The sequence below is a fragment of the Chiloscyllium plagiosum genome, chromosome 50 (genome assembly GCF_004010195.1).
Source record: "Chiloscyllium plagiosum isolate BGI_BamShark_2017 chromosome 50, ASM401019v2, whole genome shotgun sequence".
In the NCBI taxonomy this organism is placed as follows: Eukaryota; Metazoa; Chordata; class Chondrichthyes; order Orectolobiformes; family Hemiscylliidae; genus Chiloscyllium; species Chiloscyllium plagiosum.
Genome location: NC_057759.1, coordinates 1,493,507 through 1,517,745, shown reverse-complemented (window position 1 = coordinate 1,517,745; position 24,239 = coordinate 1,493,507). Strand labels below are relative to the sequence as shown.

Here is a 24,239-nt window from a genome sequence, read left to right as displayed (position 1 = left end):
TTTCCACAGAGAGCTGTGTGTGGAGACAGGAGCAGGAGATTCTTGATCAGTCAGGGAATTGAGGGTTACATGTTAAGTGCAGGAAAGTGAGCGTGAGGAATGGGGCATCAGCCACAATGCTATTAAATGGATGAGCAGTTCGAAAGGCCGAATGGCCTTCTCCTGTTCCTGTCTGCGATGGTCCTTAAAGGAGTGAAATCTGACCTCCCTACCCGCTCTGCTCTGCACATGATTCCTAACCCTTTGCAAACTCTTCACTGCCTTCTGGCTGAGCAAGTCGAGTGGTTCAAGGACATTTCGGAATTGCATCCACTTCCCACCTTGGCAGAGATGGCTACATCCTGTTCAGAGTACACAGAAATAATATTTGTCACGGTCAGTTTTTGATTTGTTCCAATCATGTGTTTTGCCAAAAGAAATTGGTCTGTATAATGACCCCACATATTCACAGCTCCTCCTGTACATTCAGGCAAAGTTTGTTATTCTCATCCATTTTCATAGAGTCATGCAGCACAGAAACAGGCCCTTCAGCCCAACTCACCCATGCTGACAACGTTGCCCAAACTCAACTAGTCCCATTTATCTGCATTTGACACATATTTCTCTGAACCTTTCTTATCCATGTTCCTTTACAAATGTCTCTTCCATGTAATCGTACCTGCCTCTACCACTTCCTCTGGCAGCTCTTTCCATATACTCGTTGCCTTCTGTGTGATAAATTTGCCTGCCAGGTCCCTTTTTAATCTTTGCACTTTCACCTTAAACCTATGTCCACTAGTTTGGGACACACCTACATTGGGGAAACAACTATACCTATTTACCTTTTCTGTGCCCCTCGTGATTTTATAACCTCGATAAGGTCACCCCCTCAGCCTCCAATGCTCCAGGGGAGAAAGGCTCCTAGCTTATGAAGCTTCTGCTTATAACTCAAACCCTGCAACCTTGGTAACATCTTTGTAAATCTTTTCTATAACCTTTTGAGCTTAACGACGTCCTTTCTACAGTAGGTTGACCAAAACTGTACACAGTATCCTAAAAATGGTCTCACCAACATCCTGTACAGCTATGACATGATGCCCCAACTCCTGTCGTCAGTGCTCTGACCAGTGAAGGTAAGCATGCCAAATGCTTACTTCACCACAGTGTCAAGCCACAATGCCACATTTAAGGAACTGCCTTCCTACACCCCGTAGGTCTGTTTGTTCAGAAACACTCCCCAGACGATAGCATCAATAAAGATGTATCTAGACAGATGCATGAATGGACCTCTCGATATTCTGTCAGTTTAAATCAGGTTCTCTCTCATCTTTCTAAACTCCATCGAGTTAAGAACCAGAGTCCACAACCTCTCCTCATATGAGAAGTGCTTCATCCCTGGGATTTTTCTTGTAAACCCCCACCTGACGCCCTCCAAGTTCAGCACATCCTTCCTGAGATAGGGGGCCCAAACTGCTCACAATGTTCCAAATGTGGTCTGACCAGAGCCTTATACAGCCTCAGCAGTACATCCCTGCTCTTGTATTCTAACCCTCCCACGATGAATGCTGACATGACATTTACCTTCCTTACCGCCAACTGAACCTGCCTGTTAACCTGAAGAGAATCCTGAACTCGGACTCCCAACTCCCTTTGTGCTTCAGATTTCCGAAACCTTTCCCCATTTAGGAAACAGTCTCCGCCTCTATTCTTCTAATCCCATTGCATACCCTCCCACACTGTCATCCATCTGCCAACCGAACCTTAACAGGATCCTGAACTCGGACTCACCCCCGAGGACCTTGTTTGTGCTTCAGGCCTGGCAGCATCTGTCCAGAGACAGACAGAGAGAAAGCGGAGTCAACGTTTCGAGTCCGGGGCAGCCGTCCTTCGGGAGAGTGGCCTTTGGTCTTGATGTGCCGCCGCACAATTTCTTGTTCACTCCCAACACTCTGTGTGTATTTGTCATTATTATTGAGTTTGGCGAGTCCCGGAGCCGGCCCTGTTGTTTCTCTCTCCTGAAAGGGTTGTCCCTTTAAAGAGTCTTCCCCCTGAAGCAGCTGCTAACGGTCACTTGGGGCACGAGGCGGCCGTTAACCGCCATCTCGCGCGGGGCCTGAAGCTAAAATGGCGCCGGGGCCACGCGGGAAGGAAAAGCGCCGAGGGAGAGCGGACTGTGTCAATATGTCCCGTTCCCGAGGGGCAGGATGGTGGTTATTGGGGGGTGGAGGGGGACAGGAGAGACCCCCCCCGGTGAGGTATATTGTACAGACCGCGAGGTCTCTATCTCTCTCTGTTGGACTGTCTATGACTTGCTTTAACACTATGTCGATTAATCTCGATGATCTTGTGCCTCTTTCTGACTCTGACTATGTTTCTATATAACTCCATATGCCTGTGTGTGTCTATGTCTCTCTCTGTTTCTCCCTGCCTCTCTGACTTTCTCAGTGACTCTGTAACTCTCTCTGACTGTATGGTGGGAGTACTGTTTGTTGTTGAACACAACAACAACTCCTGCCTTAGAAAAGTGCCTAACAGTTTGCTTTAATCACAGGCATTCCTGTGTCAGTCCTAGAGCTGAGTGCCCACCTGGAAATGAGGTAGTGGAGGGAGACAGCACCTCGTTAAACCAGTCGTTTCGACCCCAGTTGAATATATTTTCTACGAGGATGGTGAGGAGGTTGACTGGGAATACTCCAACCACTGCAGAACCGTACACACATCCATCAACATCAGCAAACGTGAAGACGGCAATTAGCACTGTGCTGTTTCTAACCAGCAGGCAGGGTCTCTCCTGAACAGCAAATTTATCGCCATTCCAGTGAGTTTTTAAGCATCTATATACAAATCAACATTATCTGAGCAGTGTGATAGCACTGGGGAAGCATGCAGAGAGAGCATGGAGACAGACCGTTCAGTTCAATGTGCTCCACGCTGACCAAGATGTCCAGCCACTCTAACCCCATGTCCCTGCACTCGGCCCGTATCCTTCCAAACGTTTACAATCTATGTAATTGTCCAAATACCTTCTAAATGCTGTCAATGTACCCGCCTCAACCATTTCCAGAACTTAATACCATCTGCGAGCGGGTATTTGACCCATATTATTTAATTAATCGGCACATGAATGTAGATAAATTTAAGAGAGGAAAGAAACGAACCATTATCCAAGGTGCAGGATTGAGAGCATCACCCCTGCCCCCCCCCCCCCTTTGACAGTATTTGACCATAAAATAATTTTTCCCTGCTACATGATCTGATAGCACTGTTCCAATCTGTGATTCTGCGCTGTAAACGCTTGGGGTGGTGACAGTAGGCATTGCTGATTTGTGTGCATGTCTGCTGATTCTCACTGTCAGACAAAGCTAACTTCTTTATCTCTCAGTAATACACATGGGCTTAAAACTTGGAACATGTGCTGGTGGATTTTAATCTTATCTGTTTTCTCTTAGCAAAAGACAAGAAACAATTGCAACAAGGCCATCATTTAATCGTTGCTATTCCATAGATGCTGAGATGTTGCCTCCAGTACGACATTTCCTCTGTCAGGGGTGACAAATGCGCAATGTTGCACGGTGTCCACCCCTTTTTTTTTATAAAGAAATGTTTCCAGACACGGTTCTGTCTACAGCACACTCCGGAATGAGATGCAATTCCAAGAAGAACTGATTTCCAACCATCCGAAACAGCAATAGAGTTTTATTCGGGTGCATGTTTTCAGTCCTTATTTTGTTGCAATTGCAACACTGCTTTCACACATCTTGAAAAAAAAACGCCACTGGCTGCCTAACGAGATGAATAGATAATTTAAAAGGAAGTAGTATACAGATTCTTGCAGAGTTTGCCAGTGTGGTTCACGTACTGGGGAAAGAGACACTTGGAAATCCTGCTAGCTTCAGGACTGTTTCGTTTCTGGGAAGAATTCACACCTTTCCCTTCTTGACATAAGGAGTTATATGCAAACATAAGCTCGATTTTCCCTTCCATGAAAACAATGGTGTAAGTAACTCGGAAAATGATTTAAATGTGTCTGAATTCTGACTCAAATTTAGCTGGAAGCATTGTCAGATGGTGTAGAATTTTAGTGTATTACTTCAATTGAGTTGTCGAATTAATGCATTACTTTTTCACCAAGGGTGAAGATTTAGCGTTTGTGATTTAATCTTGTTTCTAACTTTTTTTTAACATCTCTGGGTTAATTCTATTTGCAGCATGATGTTCGATAACAAATCCTTTCATTTCATTCATTTTTTTCTACGATGGGTAGCTATATGAAGGTAAGAAAGGAAGACATGCACGTTAAACCAGGGCTCAGCAGTAACAGTCCGAATGAAATCGTGCAATATTAATAGATATGTACTCTATTATGAAAAACGATATTAAAAATTTATGCATCAAATGTCATATCCATCTATCTATCTATCTATCTATCTATCTATCTATCTATCTATCTATCTAACTATCTATCTAACTATCTACCTTTCTTCATATTTCTACCGTTAGACTCCAGCTTACTTGCAATATATGAGAAATAAACAAAGTTGCGAACGCTGCTTTTCCAGTCCTAAAGTTAAATTAAAATGGGGTGAAGCTTTCATTTACAGAAACACATATTTGTCAGATTTATTTACTGGAAATATTTGCTTTGATGAAGCTTGATTCAATCATTGATAATCTTCAATCCCTCCCTGAGAGAAAGTACAGATGTAGTATAATCTCATACTTTCGCAATATTGCATGCAATCTGGTCTCCCTCCTACAGGAAGGATTTTGTGAAGTTTGAAAGGGTTCAGAAAGGATTTACAAAGATATTGCCAGGATTAGGGGCTTTGAGCTATAGGAAGAGGCTGAGTCGGCTGGGGCTGTTTGTTCTGAAACGTCAGTGGCTGAAGGGTGATCTTAGGGATGTTATAAGATCATCAGTGGCATGGATATGGTAAATAGACAAAATCTTTTCCCCGGGATGGTGGTAGTTTGGGGGGAAGGGTAGTTAATCAAAACTAGAAGGCATAGGTTTAGGGTAAGAGAAGCAAAATTTAAAAGGGACTTAAGGGGCAACGTTATTCATACCAAGGATGGTGCAATGTAAAGAATAAGCTGCCAGAGAAAGTGGTGGAGGCTGTTACATTTGCAACATTTAAAAGGCATCTATATGGGAATGTGAATAGGAATGGTGACAGCAATATGGGCCAAGTACTAGCAAAGGGGACTAGATTGATTTAGGATATCTGTTGGCATAGGCAAATTCGTCCTAAGGGTCTGTTTCCATGCTGTCTATCTCTATAACACTATAACTACATTTTCATATCTACTGCATTAATCAGAGAACACGTTTTTGAGTCAACAAGTGTATAAATTGTGCATTTCCGAGCAGCATTTCATTGTTAGGGAATGAAAATACTTGAGTGTATTCCTAAGAGAAAAGCAACCAGATTTCGCAACAGAGGAATGTAATAACAGGAGTTGGCCATTCATCCCCATCAGCAGGTGTCCCATTGAATACAACCATGGCTGATCGAGCACTACAATTCATTTTACACACTCCATCCCATAACCTACTTGAAGATTGGTGATGAGAAATTTATCAGCCTCTACCTTAAACATACACAGTGATGGAGTGACCCGAGCACCCTGCAGGTAGAGAATTCTAAAAGATTACAATCTAATGAGCAAAACAAAATAAACCCTCATCGTTGAAGTCACACTTACTTTAAAATCCTGCCCAGTTCTCGTCTCCCCCAACCAGTAAATATTCAACCTATAGGTAACATGTCTCTTTAAGAATTGTGTTACTTTATTTTCAATGATATCATCGCTCATCCGTGGAATGCTAGACAATGCAGGCACAATTTGCCCACTGGCTCTTCATAGGATGTTGGCCCCAGGGGCAAGTCTGGTGAATCTTCATGGCTCTCTCTCTACATGGAAATAGCATCTTTCCTGACATAAGGAGACCCAAACTGCACACACACCTGCAGGTACAGCCTAACCAAAATCCTATGCATTTGAAACAAAACTTAACTGTTCCTGTATTCAAATCCCCTTGTAATAATGGATTACCGTTCTATTAGCCTTCCTACAAGCGTAATCAGATATGCGGCAAGGCATCAGAGATTCTTGCAATAACCGTGCAATTGCAATCTTGGGTGACTTTAATTGACATAGACATCGACAAAACAAAATGATGGAATGTTTTCGTGAGTACGTGTATGTGTACTTTAAAAATTGATTTGAGGGATGTGGGTGTCACTGGCTGGCCAGTATTTATTGCCTGTTCCTAGTTGTCCTTGAGAAAGTGTTGGTAAGCCACTGTCTTGAAGAGTGAAAAGGGATTGTTCTTTAACCTTGAAGAACCTACTGGACAACAGCCTTATCTAGATGGGATACTTTGCAATGAGAAATTAAGTCTTGTTATGTAAAGATCCTTTGGAGAAGAGTGACCATAATGTGACACTATTCGCCATGAAGATGAAGAGCCAAGTAGTTGAACTCGAGGGTAGGATCCAGAATCTAAATATAGGAATATATAATTTAAGAGGCATGAATTGGCAAGGATGCATTGTGGAGCCATACTAATGTGGTTGCTGGTGGATAGTGAATGGTTCATGTTTAAAAATTGTACTCATGCAGGCCAACAGGTGATTGTAGTTTCTGTTTGTATGTGGACAAAAGACAGCCATGATGCCCAGCAAAAGAACTCATTGGTTGGTATCCCGGATGGTGCACATCCAGGAAAGTGCACCTATAGCTGATTTGGAACAGTTAAATTGCTTTTACTTCCTACCAATTAAGGGTACAAGTTCGGTTCTGGTCTCTTATGAGAAGCAGCGGATTCATTTCTCACTGACTGTACTAAAAGCCTCGGGTCCAAGCTTGACGGTGAAATTGTTTGAGAAACATTCACCTTGATTAGCTCAACATTTTCTGGCTGGAAAACGACTGCCTGGGTAATGTCCAAATTCAATATTGGCAAGTTTTTCAGCAAGCTTATAGGATAGAATACCCACTGTAGGAATAAAGGCCATTTGGCCCATCGAGTACACACCGACCTTCCGAAGAGTATCCGACCCAGACCCATGCTGTAACCCTGCAATTCCCAGGGTTAATCCTCGTACAGGGCAATTAGGCTTGGCCATTGATTCTAACCTGCATACCCTTGGACTGTGGGAGGAAATCGGCGCATCATTGGAAACCCATGCAGCCATGGGGCGAATATGTAAACTCCACACAGACAGTTGGCGGAGGGTGTAATCAAACCCGGCTCCCTGGTGCTGTGAGTCACTGCTCCAGGCTGCAGGGATGATCAAAGAGGCCAAGAAGCAATTCCATAATTCTGCCAGTGCCATTAGTTTTATGCACAAAAGTAGAGGTAGATTTCCGAAGGCTGGAAAGGAGTCATCAAACCTGCCCAGTTTGTGGAATGGGCATCACCGGTCATACCAGTTATGAGGCACAACAGGTTAGTTTACCTTCGTGGGATTATCAGATAACGAACTGCTGTTGGCAGCCAATCCCTCAAAAAGAGAATCAATACTCAAGTTTGGCGGGATGCTGTTCTTCACGAATCTGGACATGAGCTATGCATATCTGCAATTGTAATTGGATTAGGATTCCCAGAAGTATGCTAAAATGAGAGTACACAGGGGTTTGTATCAATGTAGGAGACTGCTCTCTGGGGTATCATCTGAGACTCCTGCGTGGATCTGTCAGCCAGAGCGCCCTAATTGGTCAAAGTTAATGCTCCCAATCTGGGGTCTCACCTGGCTCTTTGTTCAATCACTACAATTTCCTAAAGGCGCATAGCATTTGGTATGGAAGTATAGCTCCATACGGTCCATCGTCCAGTAGTCTGGCAGAAAGAGCAGAGCAACGTTGAAGGAAGGCTTAAAGAAACATCATCAAAAAGTGTGGTGCTGGAAAAGCAAAGCAGGAGAGTTGATGCTTAGGGCATATGCCCTTAATGAGGAATGAGTGAAACATTGACTCCTCTGCTTCTCTGACGCTGCCTGATCTGCTGTGCTTTCCAAGTGCCACATGTTTTTGACTCTGATCTCCAGCATCTGAAGTCCTCACTTTCTCCTGAAAGAAACAGCATACAGCTTCACTCGACACCAACCTGTCCCGGTTCATGCTCAGTTATAGGACCACTCCTCACACAACTACAGGGACAGCTCAAATGCAAAGTTGCTAATGGGGAGAAGTCTCTACACCAGGTTAAACCTGATCTCCCCAGACCTGAGAGAGAGGGTGAAACGATATGAGGTGCACTCAGTGCTGGACCCAAGACTCCTCCAAGTTGGAGAGTCAGTTTACTTCAATGGACGAAGCATAGTCTTGAAACCATGGGATGGCTCTACATGGGTAAGAGACATGGCGGCACGAAGTCCGTCCCATGACATACAAATTTTGGGTAGAAGATGCAATTCTGAACAAACACATGGACCATATGAAAGCTGCAACCTCACAAACTGGGCCGGAGCAGAACATACCCCACTACCTGAGACCATCCAGCAAGGCTGTCAGAACCTGTGAGTTCTCCCCCTCCGCCTATCCTAGCAGAAACCTCTCAGAATGACACGGCATATGTAACAGCCTCACACCATTACTGACTGAGGAGGATGATGACTTTCTTCCAACACCGCGAGCAAGAGGCAGGCTACGATCCGGTAAAAGCCGCCAGTATTCAAGGCAGAGTTGGAAGGACTGGACCTGATGCTAAAACGCCCAAGGATATAATGTGGGAAAAAGAACAGGTCTGTGTACCAGCACTGAGGGAAAGTGGAATGTAGTGTTTGGAATAAGGTCAACCAGGCGAACCTCATAGAACCTAAGTCCCATGATTGGTGCTTCTAACCTGGTCCGATCTGGGAGCCCTGACTGAGAGATATAAACAGGGGTGGAAGGGTTTCTGTTCATTGTAGGAACGGGCTCTGAGCCAGTGTGATGTACTATATACATGTAAATGAAGGGGGACTTGGTGATGGGAAAGTCGTCTCATGGAGTAATTTCACTATCTTTCCGCTATTCATGCACAAGGATACCCAAATCCCTCTGCACTGAATCACTCTGAAGTTTCCTTCCATTAATCTAATAAGTTTCTTTCTATTCTAAGCGGAGGTGTTGTTAATACTATTGCACTTAGTTGCCAATATCCATTGAGGGTTTTTTTTTTAGCTAATCTACTGAACAAGGAACTACAGCAGACCTGTGTTCCTGCCTTACCTTCCACTCATACACCAGATGTGAGAAGCAGCCAAGCCTCCAGGCTGTTATGTATCCTGTACATGAATATCCATCCGTCAGCACTCTCAGTTACCGTTTCGTTAAGACACACAATTTCACTTCAACAATTCCCCTCCCACTCGCTGAGCTCCACTGAACATGACATTTCAGAATGGAAACCTCTTGCCCCACAGAGGCCTCTGCTCAAATTGGTTCCACCTCCCGTGCTGTTTTCAGTGGCCCGCAGGGAGCGGGGACGGACTGGAACACTGAGTGGAAACAGTATCAAAACAACAACGCAGCTGTTCCTTCTGTCACTGCAGTTCCTTTTTCTCTTTCAGAATCAAACAACAAAAGCACTTAACTCTCAGAGAGACTGCCAGTCGGGAAATCAGCACATTCAAGGCAGTTGGTTCTGTAAGCATGGAAGGTTGGTGTGAAGCTGCAGCAAGCAATCAGAAAAGCTGGTAGGAATTTCTGGTTCCGTGTGACGGGATTTGAATGTAAGAGTGAGGAAGGTATGCTTCAGTTACGCAGGGGATCAGTGTTTCTGTATCTGCAGAACTATACAGAACTGTAATCCGTCCTTAAATTGGATGCAGGTTGGTCACACACAACAGCTATGATTTCTGTGTTTGTAACCTGGAATGTTAAGTCTGTTCTGTCTCTATTCACACATGCAGACAGACCCATTGAGGTTCTCCAGTACTTTTTGTGTCCACAATCTGTCATGTTACCTCTTTATTCACAAATGCTGTTAGACTTGCTGAGTTTCTCCAGGACTTTCTGTGTTCATAATCTGGAATGTTAATTCTGCTCTGTCTCTACTACCAAATGCTGCCAGACCTGCTGAGTTTTTCTCGCACTTTCTGTGCTTATAACCTGGAACGTTAACTCTCCTTCTCTCTCTCCATAGCTGCTGCCAGACTTGCTGAGTTTTTACAGCACTTTCTGTTTTTGTTTCAGATCTCCATCATCCCTCACAGTTTTTGTGTTAATGAATACTTCAATTCCAATTGTCGCATTCCTGGTGCCCTGTCAGCGCTGATTGTCTAACCACTTATAATTGAAAATGCGCTGTGCTGTAAAATAAAATCAGATGGGTCAGTGGCACAGTATAGATTTGGAAAAATCAGATCAATACTTTTTGACTATGTGTCCAAAAATAGCTGTATGCAAATTGTTGTTGTCACAATGTTATTTTCTGAATTGCGAGTGAGAGAATGAGCAATATAATAAATAAAAACAGAAGTGAGGGAGAGAAAAATGGAAAACAGTGTTCAAGTGACAGATTATAAACAAAGAAAGTGCTGGGGAAACTCAGCAGGTCTTAGTGTGAATAGAGGATAACGAGGGAGAAGGTAAGACCAGTCAAGGAAAAAGGAGGGAACTTGTGTTTAGAGGTAGAAGATGTGGGTGAGATCCTAAATGAGCATTGGTACCATTCACCCAGGAAAAGGATATGGAGGATAGTGAGATTTGCATGGCGCATACTAATATGCTACAGCATGTTGAGATCAAGAAGGAAGTGGGTCTCTTAAAGAGCATTAAGGTGGATAAGTCCAAAGGGCTCTATGGTATCTACCCCAGGGCCCGATGTTATCTACCCAGGTTATTGAGAGAGGCAAGAAAGGGAATTGTCTGGGGCCTTGGCTTAAATCTATGTAGCCTCACTAGCCAATGGAAAGATCCTGGAAGACTGGCAAGTAGCTAATGTTGTTCCTTTGTTCAAGAAGGAAAATAGAGATAATGCAGGAAAGCATGGACTAGTGACTCTCAGCTCAGTCGTTGGGAAACTATTGGAGAGAATTCCTCTGGATAGGATTTTTGCACATTTGGAAAAGCATGGCTTTGTGCAGGGCAGCTAATGCCTTACCAACTTGATTGAATTTTACAAGGAGGTGACGAAGGTGATCAATGAGGATAGAGCTGTGGGTATTATTTTCATAGGTTTTAGTAAAGGAATGGAAGGAAACAAACCAAGAACAAGGCAAAGGGACCAGTTTCGTTTGGTGTTCCGTTTAACACAACATCGAGGGCAATAGGGCCATTTCCTGTGCTGTACTGTTGTACGTTCTATGTCACTCGTTATAAATATAGAAAGTGCTGGAGAAACTCAGAGCGAAACAGAGTTAACATTTCGAATCCAGTGACCCTTCTTCACAATTGAAAGGGAGGGGTGAATGGAAAAGATCACTGCTGCTGCAAAGGATAAAGGGACTGCTAATTGTGGTGAAAGTGGAATAGAGATATAAAATGGTGGATATTAAGATGGGGAATGGACAGCCACTCTGTCTTGGTAGGCTGCACGACTTTTTTGCTTGCACTTTCTCCAGTGATTTCTATTTTAGTCATAGCTGTTGCTGGTTTAACGGTAGAACGTGCTCTGACAATACATCATCTCATGACAGCTGCAGAGGTGTATTCAGCCTCTGTGCAGGCTGTTAAACTCTGATAAAGCTCATTCCAAAGGCTGATGTGGTTATTGTGGTGTTCCCTGTTCATGGAGGGATTGGGTTAGGATGGGGGTGCATATGGTCAGCATGAATCGGGGAAGTCTTCTGTATCTTTCTTCCCAACCCCCCTTCCCACCCTTCTCTCTCTCTTTCTCTCTCTGTCTCGGAGATGGTGGTCAGACCGAAGTAGGCTGCGGTTTCTCTCTTGTTCTGTAAGCAGCATAGACTCTGGGCAAAAGAACGGGTTCAGGACACCTTAACATTGTGCCTCAATCAGCTTCAAATTTCCCAGTGACCACATCAGAGTCTGATCCTGAACAGCTACATGGACTGGACTTATAGAGTCCTCCAGAGCGGACTCGTCCCAACTCGTCAATCCCAACTAAATTTCCCAAACTGAACCCATTTGGCCCATAGCGGTTTCTCTCTCTCTCTACACAGATGTTGCCAGACCTGCTGAGCTTCTACAATACTCCCTGTGTTTATAAAGTGGAATATTAACTCTGTTTCTTTGTCTCCCTCCGAGTTCCCCCAGCGATTTTTGTTTTTCTTTTCTAACGGGAACAGTACTCTCCCGAACTCCATGTTAGGAAGGACAGATTGGCCTCAGAGGGAGTACAAGCTAGGTTAGCAAGAGTGGAATCTGGACTTTAGGGGTCAAATTATGCGGAGAGATTGCACAAATGAGGCCTGTTTTCCACAGATTTTCGACGATTAAGGGGTGATCTGATCGAAGATATTGACAGGAAAAGACAGGGTGGAAGAAGAGAAGCTATTTCCACTGGTTGGGGATTCCAGAAAGGGTGAGGGCATTGTCTGAGGATTAGGACCGGACCGTTCAAGAGAGATGTTAGGAAGAACATCCACCCACAAAGCGTGGGAGAGGTATGGAACTCTCTTCCACAAACTGCAGTGGATGCTGAATCAGTTGGTAGTTTTCAATCCGAGATGGATCAATGTTTGTTCAGTAATGTTATGAAGAAGATAGTGGCCAAAGTCAGGTATTATGGAGTTAGGTTGCAGATCAACTATTGACTGGTGGAATAGGCTCGATGGGCTAAATGGCCGACTGCTGTTCCTGTTATTATGAACCAGGCCAGACCCCTCAAAACATTTCAAGAGAGTAGCCAAGACCCTAACGTTGCTAGCTGTTTTAAGCAGGTGTCACGTGGAATTTCCAGCAGTATTGTAGCTGGCCAACCCACTTTGTTTAAAACAACTGACAAGATTACTGAATGAAACACAACCAAAACAGAACAGAACACAGAATAACCTAACCCACCCGAAAGCCCAACAGATTATCGCAATTTAATGATACTGTGTCAACACTTGCAGCTATCCCCACGAACACCCCTTGGCACAAAAGTTTAAAACAAACACAGGGCCTTACAGGAGAGAAGTCATAGAGAGAGAGTCACAGTCCTGACCTGCTTCTTTGGGCCCAGCATCTTTTTTTCTACATTACTGCTAAAAAACAAACCAATCCAGAGGAGAGGTGAGCTGGGAGATCTGGCCACTCACCTTTGATTGTACAAGTATGTTTTAAATTTGAAAATCCTCTGCCTGAGACAGTATCTGTTAGTTTTTTTATCAAATTGGTCCTAATACCCTTCAAAACACAGACTTTTCGAAACCTGTGTTGTTTATAACCACTCTGATAAAAAAAAAACAACTAAGGACAGCATAACTTTAAGTGTGTACATTAGCTCGCTGAGCTGGAAGGTTTGTTTTCAATAGTTTTGTCACCATGAATAGGTAACATAATCAGTGTGAGTCTCTGGTAAAGAGCTGGTGGCATGTCCTGCCTCTCTCTTTATAGGTTTTGCTTTCTTAAGGTAGTGATGTCATTTCCAGTTCTTTTTTTTCAAGTAAAGGTAGATGGGATCTAAGTCGATGTGTTTAGTGATGGAGTTCTGGTTAGAATGCCATGCCTCTAAGAATTCACAGCATAACCTTGCTAAAGAAGCAGCTTTGTCCCACTGTGCGTAGAACTAATCAGTTGGATGTCCTAGCAGCGTATGGAGAGAGCAGCCACTTTTGCTGTTTCTAAACGCATCGTTTTCTGTTACAGGTAAATGTGAGAAATAGAATGCACAGATGTAGCAAGCATCAGGTCACACTGAGTTGGAAACTGCTGTGCTAGAAAACCGCGTTGAAAATGACGCTGACCTCCGTGCTTCTGATCCTCTGTAAGTGTGTGTTACTAATGGACCTTAACCATGACAAACCTGCGCTGTTCCCCGGTCACGTGAGATTGAATTCTACAGCAGACAGCCCTACACTTCCTTCTCAGATCCAAAAAGCAGGATCTAATAACTGTGGCCAACATTAAAAAAAAATCAAACTTGGCTAAATTCTGGAATGAAACAAGTTGGCAACATGAACGATAATATTTTGGGAAAGAGAGAGAAGAAAAATCATTTCATCGTATCCTTTGTTCCCGCTTCGGGCAATATTATTTGATCTTCTCGGAAAAGGATACAAGTTACACACATAGAGTCATAGAGATGTACAGCACAGAAATAGACCCTTCGGTCCAAATTGTCCACGCCACATGTGCAATCGACCTAAAAATGTTAAGTCATGGGCGGATCAGTAGAATTTCAGAATCCAGCAAAGGGAAGGACAATCAGCAACAATATAGAGGTGAGATATATCACTGAGCAGTGAATGGGTATGCCAAAACTTTTCATCAAAATTAGGAGATTAACGAGGATGTTGCTTTGGGGACTGGAGAATTTCACTGATGTAGGGAACTTCAAGAGGCTGGGGTTGTTTTCCTTAGAGCCGAGGGGTTTGGGAGAGGGGATGGGGTAGGACATGATTGAGATGTATAAAATGATGAAGTTGCCTAGATAGAATAGACATGAGGTAAACTTCCCCTTTGATGGAGGGATTAATGACATGGATGAGGCAGATGGAAACAAATGCCAGGAGGTTTAGAATGGAATGTGAGGGAAAACATTTTCACCCAGCGTGTGGTGGGGAATCTGGAAGTCCTTGCCTGTAAAGGGTGGAGAGGCAGAAACTCTCTTTACATTGAAGAAGCATTTAGATGTCAATTTGTGATACCAAGGCTAGGGGCCAAGTGGTGTTTAAATGGAATTCGAGAATAGCGAGGTGTATGTTTTAGACTGGCACAGACCCGATGAGCTGATGAGCCTTCTTCTATGCTGTAGACCTCTCTGGCTCTGAATTGAGATTGGAGACGATTCTTGCTCTCTTGCGAAGTAATTTTAGATGCAGAGATGCTTCATTGTAACAGTAGCCTTTCGTCGCTGAGCTAGAAGTCTCAGTGTGGTCATTGGTGAGACTTGTCTGACTTTTGGGGTTTCTAAGAATCCACAGAGGCAAGAAACGCGCAATCATGTGACGTTATTCCTTTTGCAATCATCTTCCCAAACGTACTTTATTTTACAAGAAATCTAAATTTCCAGAGACCCTTACTTGTGTAAAACATTTGCAAATAAAATGGGAAGCTAAGCAGAGAGAAAGCAGGAAGAGAAAACGAGGGGATAAATAAAATCCAGAAAGATACAAAGCAAAATTTGCAATTCGAATGCGACAAGGACGAAGAAACCAATGGGTGCTCATACAGTTGATATAAATTCATATTTCTGTGTCCACTTCAATGGGAGTGAACAATTAACAGTTACTATTGAGTTCCAGGTAGGACTGGTGTTGTTTCTCTGCTGCTTCTCCACTTAATTTGCTTTGACATTGTCTATGCTTTGCCGTTTCCAGGACACTTACAGAAATAATTACATTGGCATTTCAATTCCCTTATGTTTTCCAGTGATTCTTGCTCTCTGTCGGATCACCCAAGGTAAGGGAACTGCAAGTTTAGTTTTGGATAATCATTTGGAAATCTGAAGTCGTGCTGTGCACATCTTTTCAGTGACCTTTTAAATATGAACCAATTGTGATTTAATCCCTGTTTTTCTGTCCAGAGTTCGGGATATCCTCTGTAAGGCCAGACACTGGAATCATGTTCAACTCTTATCCCACGTGGATGTACCAATAGTTAAAAAGAGGGCCAATGACTTAGTCACATTGGACAGAGTCTATTCAGTAAATCTGCATCAAAGTTTAACTCCACCACAACTCTTCAAATGAGCATGAGATTTAAAACAGGTTGTTTGGGAAACATAAGTTTCCATTCATTTTAGAAGGGAGAACAGATCAGAGTACTACTTAAATGGAGAAAAAATGCACAAAGCTGCAGCATAAAGGGACTTGGGGGTGGGGAAGTTCTGTATGAAACACAGAAAACTAGCACACAGTGGGGAGGGAAATTTGGCTATTATTACTAAAGAGTAGGGGAGTCTTTCTGCAAACGTACATGTTGCTGGGGAGACCACACCTTGAGCACTGAGAGCTTTTACTGCCGTTATTTAAGGAAGTGCACCATTTCATTGGAGGCAATCTAGAGAAGGATGATCTCTGGGAAGGAGAGATTGTCTTTTTGAGCAATGTCTAAACAGGTTAGGGCTCTACTCACTGACGTTTAAAGAATGAGGTGGTGATATCATTGAAACATATAGAGCTTGGCAGGGTCAATGCTGAGAGGATGTTACCCCCTCATGGGACTGTCAAGGAAAGAGAGCACAGTCTCAGAATAAAGGGGCAACAATTGAAGACTGAGATCAGGAGGATTATCTTCTCTCACAGGTGTGGAAGTCTTTGGAAATTCTTGCCACAGACAACTGCTTTGGGTTGTAGAGTCCTTGTGTATATTTAAGGCTGACATAGATTCTTGTTTTATTGGCGGGGTGGGGGGGGGGGGGCGGATGTGGAGGGAATCAACGATTATAGGGATCAGGCAAGAAACTGTATGTGAGGGAGGTCAGATCAGCCACGATCCAATTGGATTTCAGAGCAGTATCAAGGGTCAGAATGGCCTATTCCTATTCTTATGCTCTTCAGGTCTTAAATACGATTAGGAAGGCAGTTTCAATGATGGACAAACTGATGGATAAGATAAGCGAGAGAGTAAAGTGACCGTTTTAATGAAATTGACGCATTCTTTTCCTTTTAAAAAGGGTTTGGGAAGCTAAAGATTAAAGGCACATTACAAATTTGCCAGCAAAATTCAAGATAATGACACTGGCAGTTAATGGCAGTAAGCATCGACACAATATATTTGTAAACAACAATATGGCAAATGTACAATTCTGTCTCTTTTTGACAGGAATCAGCATTAAATGGTGCCTCGTACAGATCAGAACTAGCTGTGATAACTGTTATGATAAATATAAATGGACATTAACTTCAGTTCTGCTCCTCAGTCCCATAATAGGTGATCAGACGCGTGGAACGGTAACAAAACAAGGAGGAAAGTGATGGAGGAAAACAGAGGGAAATACGGGCAGCTATAATGGGCAGACACATGGAACATGAAATTTAATTCACTGGTGGGATATGGGCATCACTGGCGGAACCCAGTATTTGTTGACAAAATTCCCAGTTGCTCTCTTTGAGAAGGTGGGGATTGAGTTGTCTTCTTGAGCCATTCCGGCAAGTGCTGTAGGAAGACCCACAATACCCTTGGGGAGGGAATTCCAGGATTCTGAACCAGTGACACTGAAGAATGACCGTTACATTTCCAAGTTGGGATGCTGAGCGCTTTCGAGGGTAACGTGAAGGTGGCTGTGTTCCTATGGATTGACTGCTCTTATCCTTCTGATAGAAGTGCTACTGAGTTTTGGAGGTGTTGTCTGAGCATCTCTAGTGAATTTCTGCTGTGCTACTTGTAGAAGGTACAAACTGCTGGTACTGAGCATCGATATTTGAGGAAGTGAATGTTTGAGGATGTGGTACCAATTAAGTGGGGGCTGCATTGTAGCTGGATGGTGTTGTGCTGTTTTTTGGAGCTGCACTCATTCAGCCAAGTGGGGAGCATTCCATCACACTCCTGACTTGTGCCTTGTCGATAGTGGACAGGCCTTGGCGAAGTCAGGAGGTAAGTTAGTTGCTGCAGTATTCCCAGCCACTGGCCTTCTCTTGTCACTATGATATTGGCATGGTGAGTCCAACTGAGTTTCTTGTTAATAGTAACCCCCAAGGTGTTGATAGTGAGGAGATTCAGTGATGGTGTCATTGACTATGAAGAGGCGATAGTTAAATTGCCACGCAGTAGAGGACATTGCCTTCTCTCAGAAGGGGTGGCAATGACCTAGAGTCGTTATCACCAGACTCTTAAATCAAAGCGTCAGACAATGTACTGGGGACCCGGGTTCAAAACCCCCACAGCAGATGGTGGAATTTGAATTCAATAAATGTCTATAATTTGTTGGAAAAACCCCACAGCACCAGGTTATAGTCCAATAGGTTTAATTGGAAGCACACTAGCTTTCGGAGCGACGCTCCTTCATCAGGTGACAATCACTTGATGAAGGGGCGTCGCTCCGAAAGCTAGCGTGCTTCCAATTAAACCTATTGGACTATAACCTGGTATTGTGTGATTTTTAACTTTGTACACCCCAGTCCAACATCGGCATCTCCAAATCTTGGAAAAACCCATTTGACTCACTAATTTCCTTAAGGGAAGGAAACTGCCATCATTGCCTGGTCTAATCTATATGTCACTGCAGACCCACAGCAATATGGTTGACTCTTAACTGCCCTACGGGCAATTAGGAGTTGGTAATAAATGCAGGCCTAACCGGCGACTCCCTAATCTAGTGAATGAATTAAAAGAAAATGAATTTTAAAAAGAGTAACCCCCAGCATGTTGATAGTGAGGCAGTTCAGGGATCGTAACACAGTTGAAAAACAAAGCACGATTGTTAGATTTCTCTCAATGGTAACTTGCAGGATATTTATTGTGAAGATTATTCAGTGAGGGTAGCACCATTAATTGTCAAGGGGCAATGATTACATTATCATTTATTGGAGATAACCATTGCCTTGTTAATTAAGTAAAGCTTTGCAGCGGATAGGGTTTTTTTTCTGAAAAATTCAGAAAGATAATATTGTGAACTTTCTCATTGTGCTGCACAGGTTGAGTTGAGATTTGATCGAAGCATTGAACATTGCAAAAATGTTTTTACATTGTAATCAACTGGTTCTAATAAAGCTAAACATAATCTGTGCAGTTAACTCTTCCGAACAGTAAATCAACTATTGCCTGTCAACAATTGGCCCTTTGAAAAATAAAGATGTTGACTAAATGGTTGGCGCTGCAGAGGTGATGCGTCAAGCAATCAACGGTTAGGTGCCAACTAAATTCACCGAGTTCAGACTTTTTTGTCTGGACTGTACCCTTTGGTCAATAGACAACTTGAACTGGAACTCTCTATACTGGGACACTGAGGCTGAACTGCACACTGTGTTTATAGTAGTGAGAGGTCAACATGATGCAATGATTGGATACTGAACCTTTCTGCTTCTCTCTCTCTCTTCAGCTTTCGGAAGGCCCGTGCTTAATGTATATCCCACAAATGGATTTGTAAAAGAAGGAGAGACTTTAAAATTTCAATGTGGGACAGGAAAAGTACGGGCTGTTATTTGGTACAAAAATGGACAGTTTTTCGCTTATGGATGGGGTAATTATTACGAAACACTCGCGAACAATGAAACTGGCGGGTCTTATCACTGTGAGATATACAACTCATGGAAAAAGAGTGAAACTGTTAAAGTTGTCGTCACGGGTAAGTGAAATTTGACTTTCATTTACAATTTTTAAAAATTGCATGGAAGTGGAATGCACAGTTTTCAAAGAATAGTACACTACAGGACAGTCCTTTCAGCCTAACAAGACTGTGATGCAACATGATGCCTATCTAAACTGAAACCCTTTCCCTCTAGGCTGTCCATGTCCCTCTATTTTCTGCCTGGTCATTTATCTGCCAAACGCCCCTTAAAAATTGCTATTGTATCTGCTTCCACCACATCTTCTGGCGGTGAATTTCAGGTATTTACCACCCTCTTTGGAAAAGAAGGTACTCCTTACATCTTCTTAGAATCATCTTTTATTTTTCTTAAACCTATGTCTCTGAGTAATTGACGTTCCTACCCTGGGAAAAAGGCTCTGACATTCCTTTCAATCCATACAGCTCATAATTTTATAAACTTCAATCAGGTCATCCTTTTCCTTCTGACATTCAAGCAAGAACAAACTGAATTTGTGCAATATCTCCTCTTAGTTAATATCCTCCGAACCAGGCACTACCCTGATAAACAAGTTCAATTGCCTCTCCAAAGCCTTCTGGTAATGTGGCGACCAAAACTGTACCATTTCCTTGACCTCCAAACCAATTTTCAACCAAATGCAAATGTTTCAACATGATTTAATGCTGAAACTTTAGTTTTGCTCAGTCAGTCACTTATGTTAAGTTTGGTACCTCACATAGGAGTTAGTAATTTCTCACGAGGAGCGTTTGACTAGGTTGGGCCCGCACTCACTGAAGTTTAGTAGAATCAGAAGCTGCCTTTTTGAAGATTGTTAGAGGTACATGACAGGGTATATTTGGAGAGAAGTTGTTTACTCTTGTGTGGGTGAGGCATCGATCAGAGGGCCATCATCTTAGAATAGGGGCTCGGGAGGGGGGCGGGCGTGGTGATGGGCGGGGGCGTTTGGAATTGCCCATTAAAGATGGAGATGAAGATAAATTTCTTCTCTCTGAGGGAAGTGAGTCTTTGGCGTTCTTTATTCCGGAGGGCTGTCAAGGCTGGTTCATTTAATATGTTTGAGGGTAAAATAGACAGATTTTAAAGCTGGGAGGGGAATCGAGGTTTACGGAACAAAAAGGCAGGAAAGTGGAGTTGACAATGATCAGATCAACATGATCGCATGATTAGAGGAGCAGATTCGATAGGATGAGCGAGCTAATTCTGTTCATATTCTTATGGCCTGATCGCTTTAAGGTGGAGGGGACGTGATAGCCAAATTGCATACTCCTGCTTCTGTTTATCATGGTCTTGTGACCTCTCCTCAGGTTAGGGGTCCAAAATTGTAGTTAACACTCCAGGGAAGTTGAAAACAAACTGATAGTAGTTCTCTGGACTGGATTGTATATAATATTGGGGATTGGCTGGCCGATACTTGAAAATGTGCTTGGGCAATAAATGATCAATGATCACGATTTTTTTTAGCAGTTTCCAATGAAACAAATGCCTATGGTGAGCTGTAATGATGCAACTTTACCTTTGATTTAGATAGAAATGTGGCTTTCCATGTTGTCCCAGTTTCACCTTTGGAGGGAGAAACACTAAAACTGAATTGTCGGTACAAATACGATCATAGGTGGAAGAAGGACTTTGGCTTTTATAGAAATGGCAAGAAGATCCATTCAATGTGGCTCCCTGGACGTGAATCATCATATAGCATTAAAGTAAACAGCACCGATGACAGTGGATGGTACAGCTGTAAAATCGATTGGTCTGAATCACGAAATGTTAAAGTTCAGGTACAAGGTACGTACTTGATTTTGCAATCTGTGGTAGACAATGTGCATACTGGTCTCAATTGTTAATTTAAACACCAGGAAACATTCGGACTTATCCATAATAAAGGTGGACCTTTGTTCAAACCCACTTTTCCGCATTGTCTTGAAAGCCATGTCCCTTGAATTGCTCACCCATTTACCTTTTAAAGCTTCTGTTTTCCTGCCTCAACTAACTTTCCAGGCAGTGCATTCCAGACCCCCACCATCCCATAGATGAAACAATCCTCAATCCCCCTCTAAGCCTCCTGCCTTTCACATGGAACTGATGTGTTCCTTGTTACTGACCCTTCAACTAAAGGGAAAAGCTGTTTCCAATTCATCCTGTCCATAATCCTACACAACTCTGCCAGGTACCCCTTCAACTTTGTCTATTCCAGAGAAAATAACCCGAGCTCATTCGCTCTACACTCATTACCTTCCACCCTGCCCACCTGTCTTTGAGAGAAGCCATTCGTCCTCACCTCTGTTTGGAATCTGTCCCCAGACCCTTCTACTGAAGCAGCGACGTCTCGTACCAGATTGTCCCATATGAGGGGACATCCTGTCCCCATCGTCTTTGTTAATCGTCCCTTTAACATCGGATGAGTAAAGTCACCATGGTCCCACTCTTTAATCAGTGAGAGAGGGGACTGGGTGGTGGACGAATCTGAGGGGTACCACGCCTCAGTAGAGGGGAGAGGTGGAGATGTAGAATCATTCGTGGTCACCTCAACTGGTGTTGGAATTGAACCCGCACCATAGTCTCCATCTGCAACTCAGACCAGCCATCCAGCCGACTGAGCTTGACACGAAACAACATCTCATACTCTAAGCTATGACCTGTTCAATCTCTCCTCAGAAGACAACCCTGTATCTCTGGTGAAATCTGGCGGAAGTTTTAATATGTTGACATGACTCATGTCTATGGTCTTAGTATATCATTGCTAAATAGAGTCACGGAATCATGCAACATGGAAACAGGCCTTTCTGCCCAATTTGTCCATGCCAACCAGCTTTCCTGAGCTGAATGAGTCCCAATTTCATTGAGTGCAAATCCCTCTAAAGCTTTTCCAGTCATAGACCTGTCCATTTTTTTTAATATTGTAGTTGTATCTATCCCTACCTGTTTCTCTGGCAGCTCTTTCCATCCACACGGTACCCTGTGTGTGAAAACGTTGCTCTTCACATCCCTTTTAAATCATTCCCCTCGCATATCAAACCCTAACCCCTCCAAGTTTCAGACTCACCTATACTGTGGAAAAGACCATGGCTATTCATCATAGCTATGCATTACATGATTTTATAAACTTTGAATCTCCAACACTCCAGCGAAAGCAGTCCCAGCCTCACTTTAGGGTCTCAGTAACATTGTTGCACATTTTGTTTCTGTCAACCTTCCAGTTTAATAACATCTTCCTAGTAATAAGGTGACCAGAATTGCACGCAGTCCTCCAAAGTTGACGTCAAACACATCCTGTACATTCGGAAAATGATGTTCCAAGTCATGTACTCAATGGCCTGAACAATGCATGCAAGCTTCTTTCCCACTGTCTATTTGCAACACAAGCTTCAAGGAACTATGCACCGCCAACACTCAGTCTGTCTGTTCAACAAGAATACCCAGGGTTCTACCATTCACTCTATTAGTCCTGCTCTCGTTTGTTCCATGAAAAAGACATTTTATCCTGTCATTTAACCACATTACACGCCATGTGGCTGTTTGCCCAATTGATTAAGATTACTTTATTCTCTAAGGTTACGTTCTTCACGGTCTACAGCCTTTCCATCTTTTTTTTTCAAGCGGCAATCCAGCCACCCCCCACCCCACCCCCCCCCCCCCCCCCGGGTCTGAGCCGGTCAATGGATTGGACTTCCACCAAGTTTGTGGAAGATATAGAAATAGTTCACAAGGCAAGTGACGAGTATGACACAGAGGGTCTGCAATGGGATACAGATTGATTGTAAGGAATTGGGCACAAACCTGGCAGATACAAGAAAATGTGGGGAAATGTTCGTTTTTGCGATGTGGCAGGAAGAACAGAGGAGCTCATGGAACATGAACCCGGGGTGGGGTGAGGAGGAGGACGTTTGCTAATACTCTACAACACACTAGAAAGACGGTAGGGGAATAGTGTGAATATTTTGGGGCGCCGTATCTGAAAGACTGTAGATTGGGAATTGGAGGCTGTTCTTCTGGAGGTACTGTTTGATGGTGGAAAGGTGGAGTGGGTTGGGCCTGTCCTCAGTGGAGTCTAGAAGAATGAGCGATTTGTTGAAGGTTCTTCGAGGAAGTTGACAGGGGAAATGCAGAGAGAAATGTTTTCCTCTTGTTTGGTAGAGTCTGGGAACAGAAGGGCCTTCTCTCAGAATATTAGGGGGCAGGGTTGGTGATCGCCCATTGAAGAGAGAGATGAGGTGGAACTTCTCTCTGAAGGGAGTGAATCTGTGAAATTCTTTGCCGCAGAGGGCTGTTCTGGCTGGGGTGTAGAGTGCATTCAAGGCTGAGAGAGAGAAAGAAGATTTTTAAGAAGGGAGATTATGTGGAATAAAAAGCAGGAAAGGGGATTGGAGGATGATCGCATCAGACATGAATTCATTGAATGTTGGAGCAGTCTCAACCAACTCCCACAGCTACCTAGGCTACACCTCCTCCCACCCTGCCCCCTGTAAAAATGCCATCCCATTTTCCAAATTCCTTCGTCTCCACCGCATCTGCTCCCAGGAGGACCAGTTCCAAAACCGTACAACCCAGATGGCCTCCTTCTTCAAGGACCGCAATTTCCCGCCAGACGTAGTTGACGATGCCCTCCACCGCATCTCTTCCACTTCCCGCTCCTCTGCCCTTGAGCCCCGCCCCTCCAACCGCCACCAGGCCAGAGCCCCACTGGTCCTCACCTACCACCCCACCAACCTCATGTACAACGTATCATCCGCCGTCATTTCCGCCACCTCAAAACGGACCCCACCACCAGGGATATATCTCCCTCCCCTCCCCTATCAGCGTTCCGAAAAGACCATTCCCTCTGTGACTCCCTCATCAGGTCCACACACCCCCGTCAACCCAACCTCCACTCCCGGCACCTTCCCCTGCAACCGCAAGAAATGCAAAACTTGCACCCACACCTCCCCCCTTACTTCCCTCCAAGGCCCCAAGGGA

The 24,239-nt window shown here is 43.7% G+C and overlaps 1 protein-coding gene across 5 annotated transcripts in view; it reads left to right on the top strand.

The window, feature by feature from the left end:
- The first annotated feature begins 9,470 nt into the window (after positions 1–9,470).
- The window catches only part of LOC122544516 (Fc receptor-like protein 5), a 32,358-nt gene continuing 17,589 nt past the window's right edge, over positions 9,471–24,239 (top strand). For 2 of the 5 annotated variants that reach the window (XM_043683792.1, XM_043683789.1), the window contains exons 1-5: positions 9,471–9,665; positions 13,726–13,843; positions 15,451–15,480; positions 19,061–19,306; positions 20,814–21,071. In XM_043683792.1, coding sequence (XP_043539727.1) covers positions 13,813–13,843; positions 15,451–15,480; positions 19,061–19,306; positions 20,814–21,071 — 565 coding nt within the window. In that variant the 5' untranslated portion in view covers positions 9,471–9,665; positions 13,726–13,812. Of the gene's footprint in view, positions 9,666–9,724; positions 9,801–13,725; positions 13,844–15,450; positions 15,481–19,060; positions 19,307–20,813; positions 21,072–24,239 lie in introns of those variants that run through there. The other 3 variants (XM_043683791.1, XM_043683790.1, XM_043683793.1) reach the window with 3 other exon arrangements.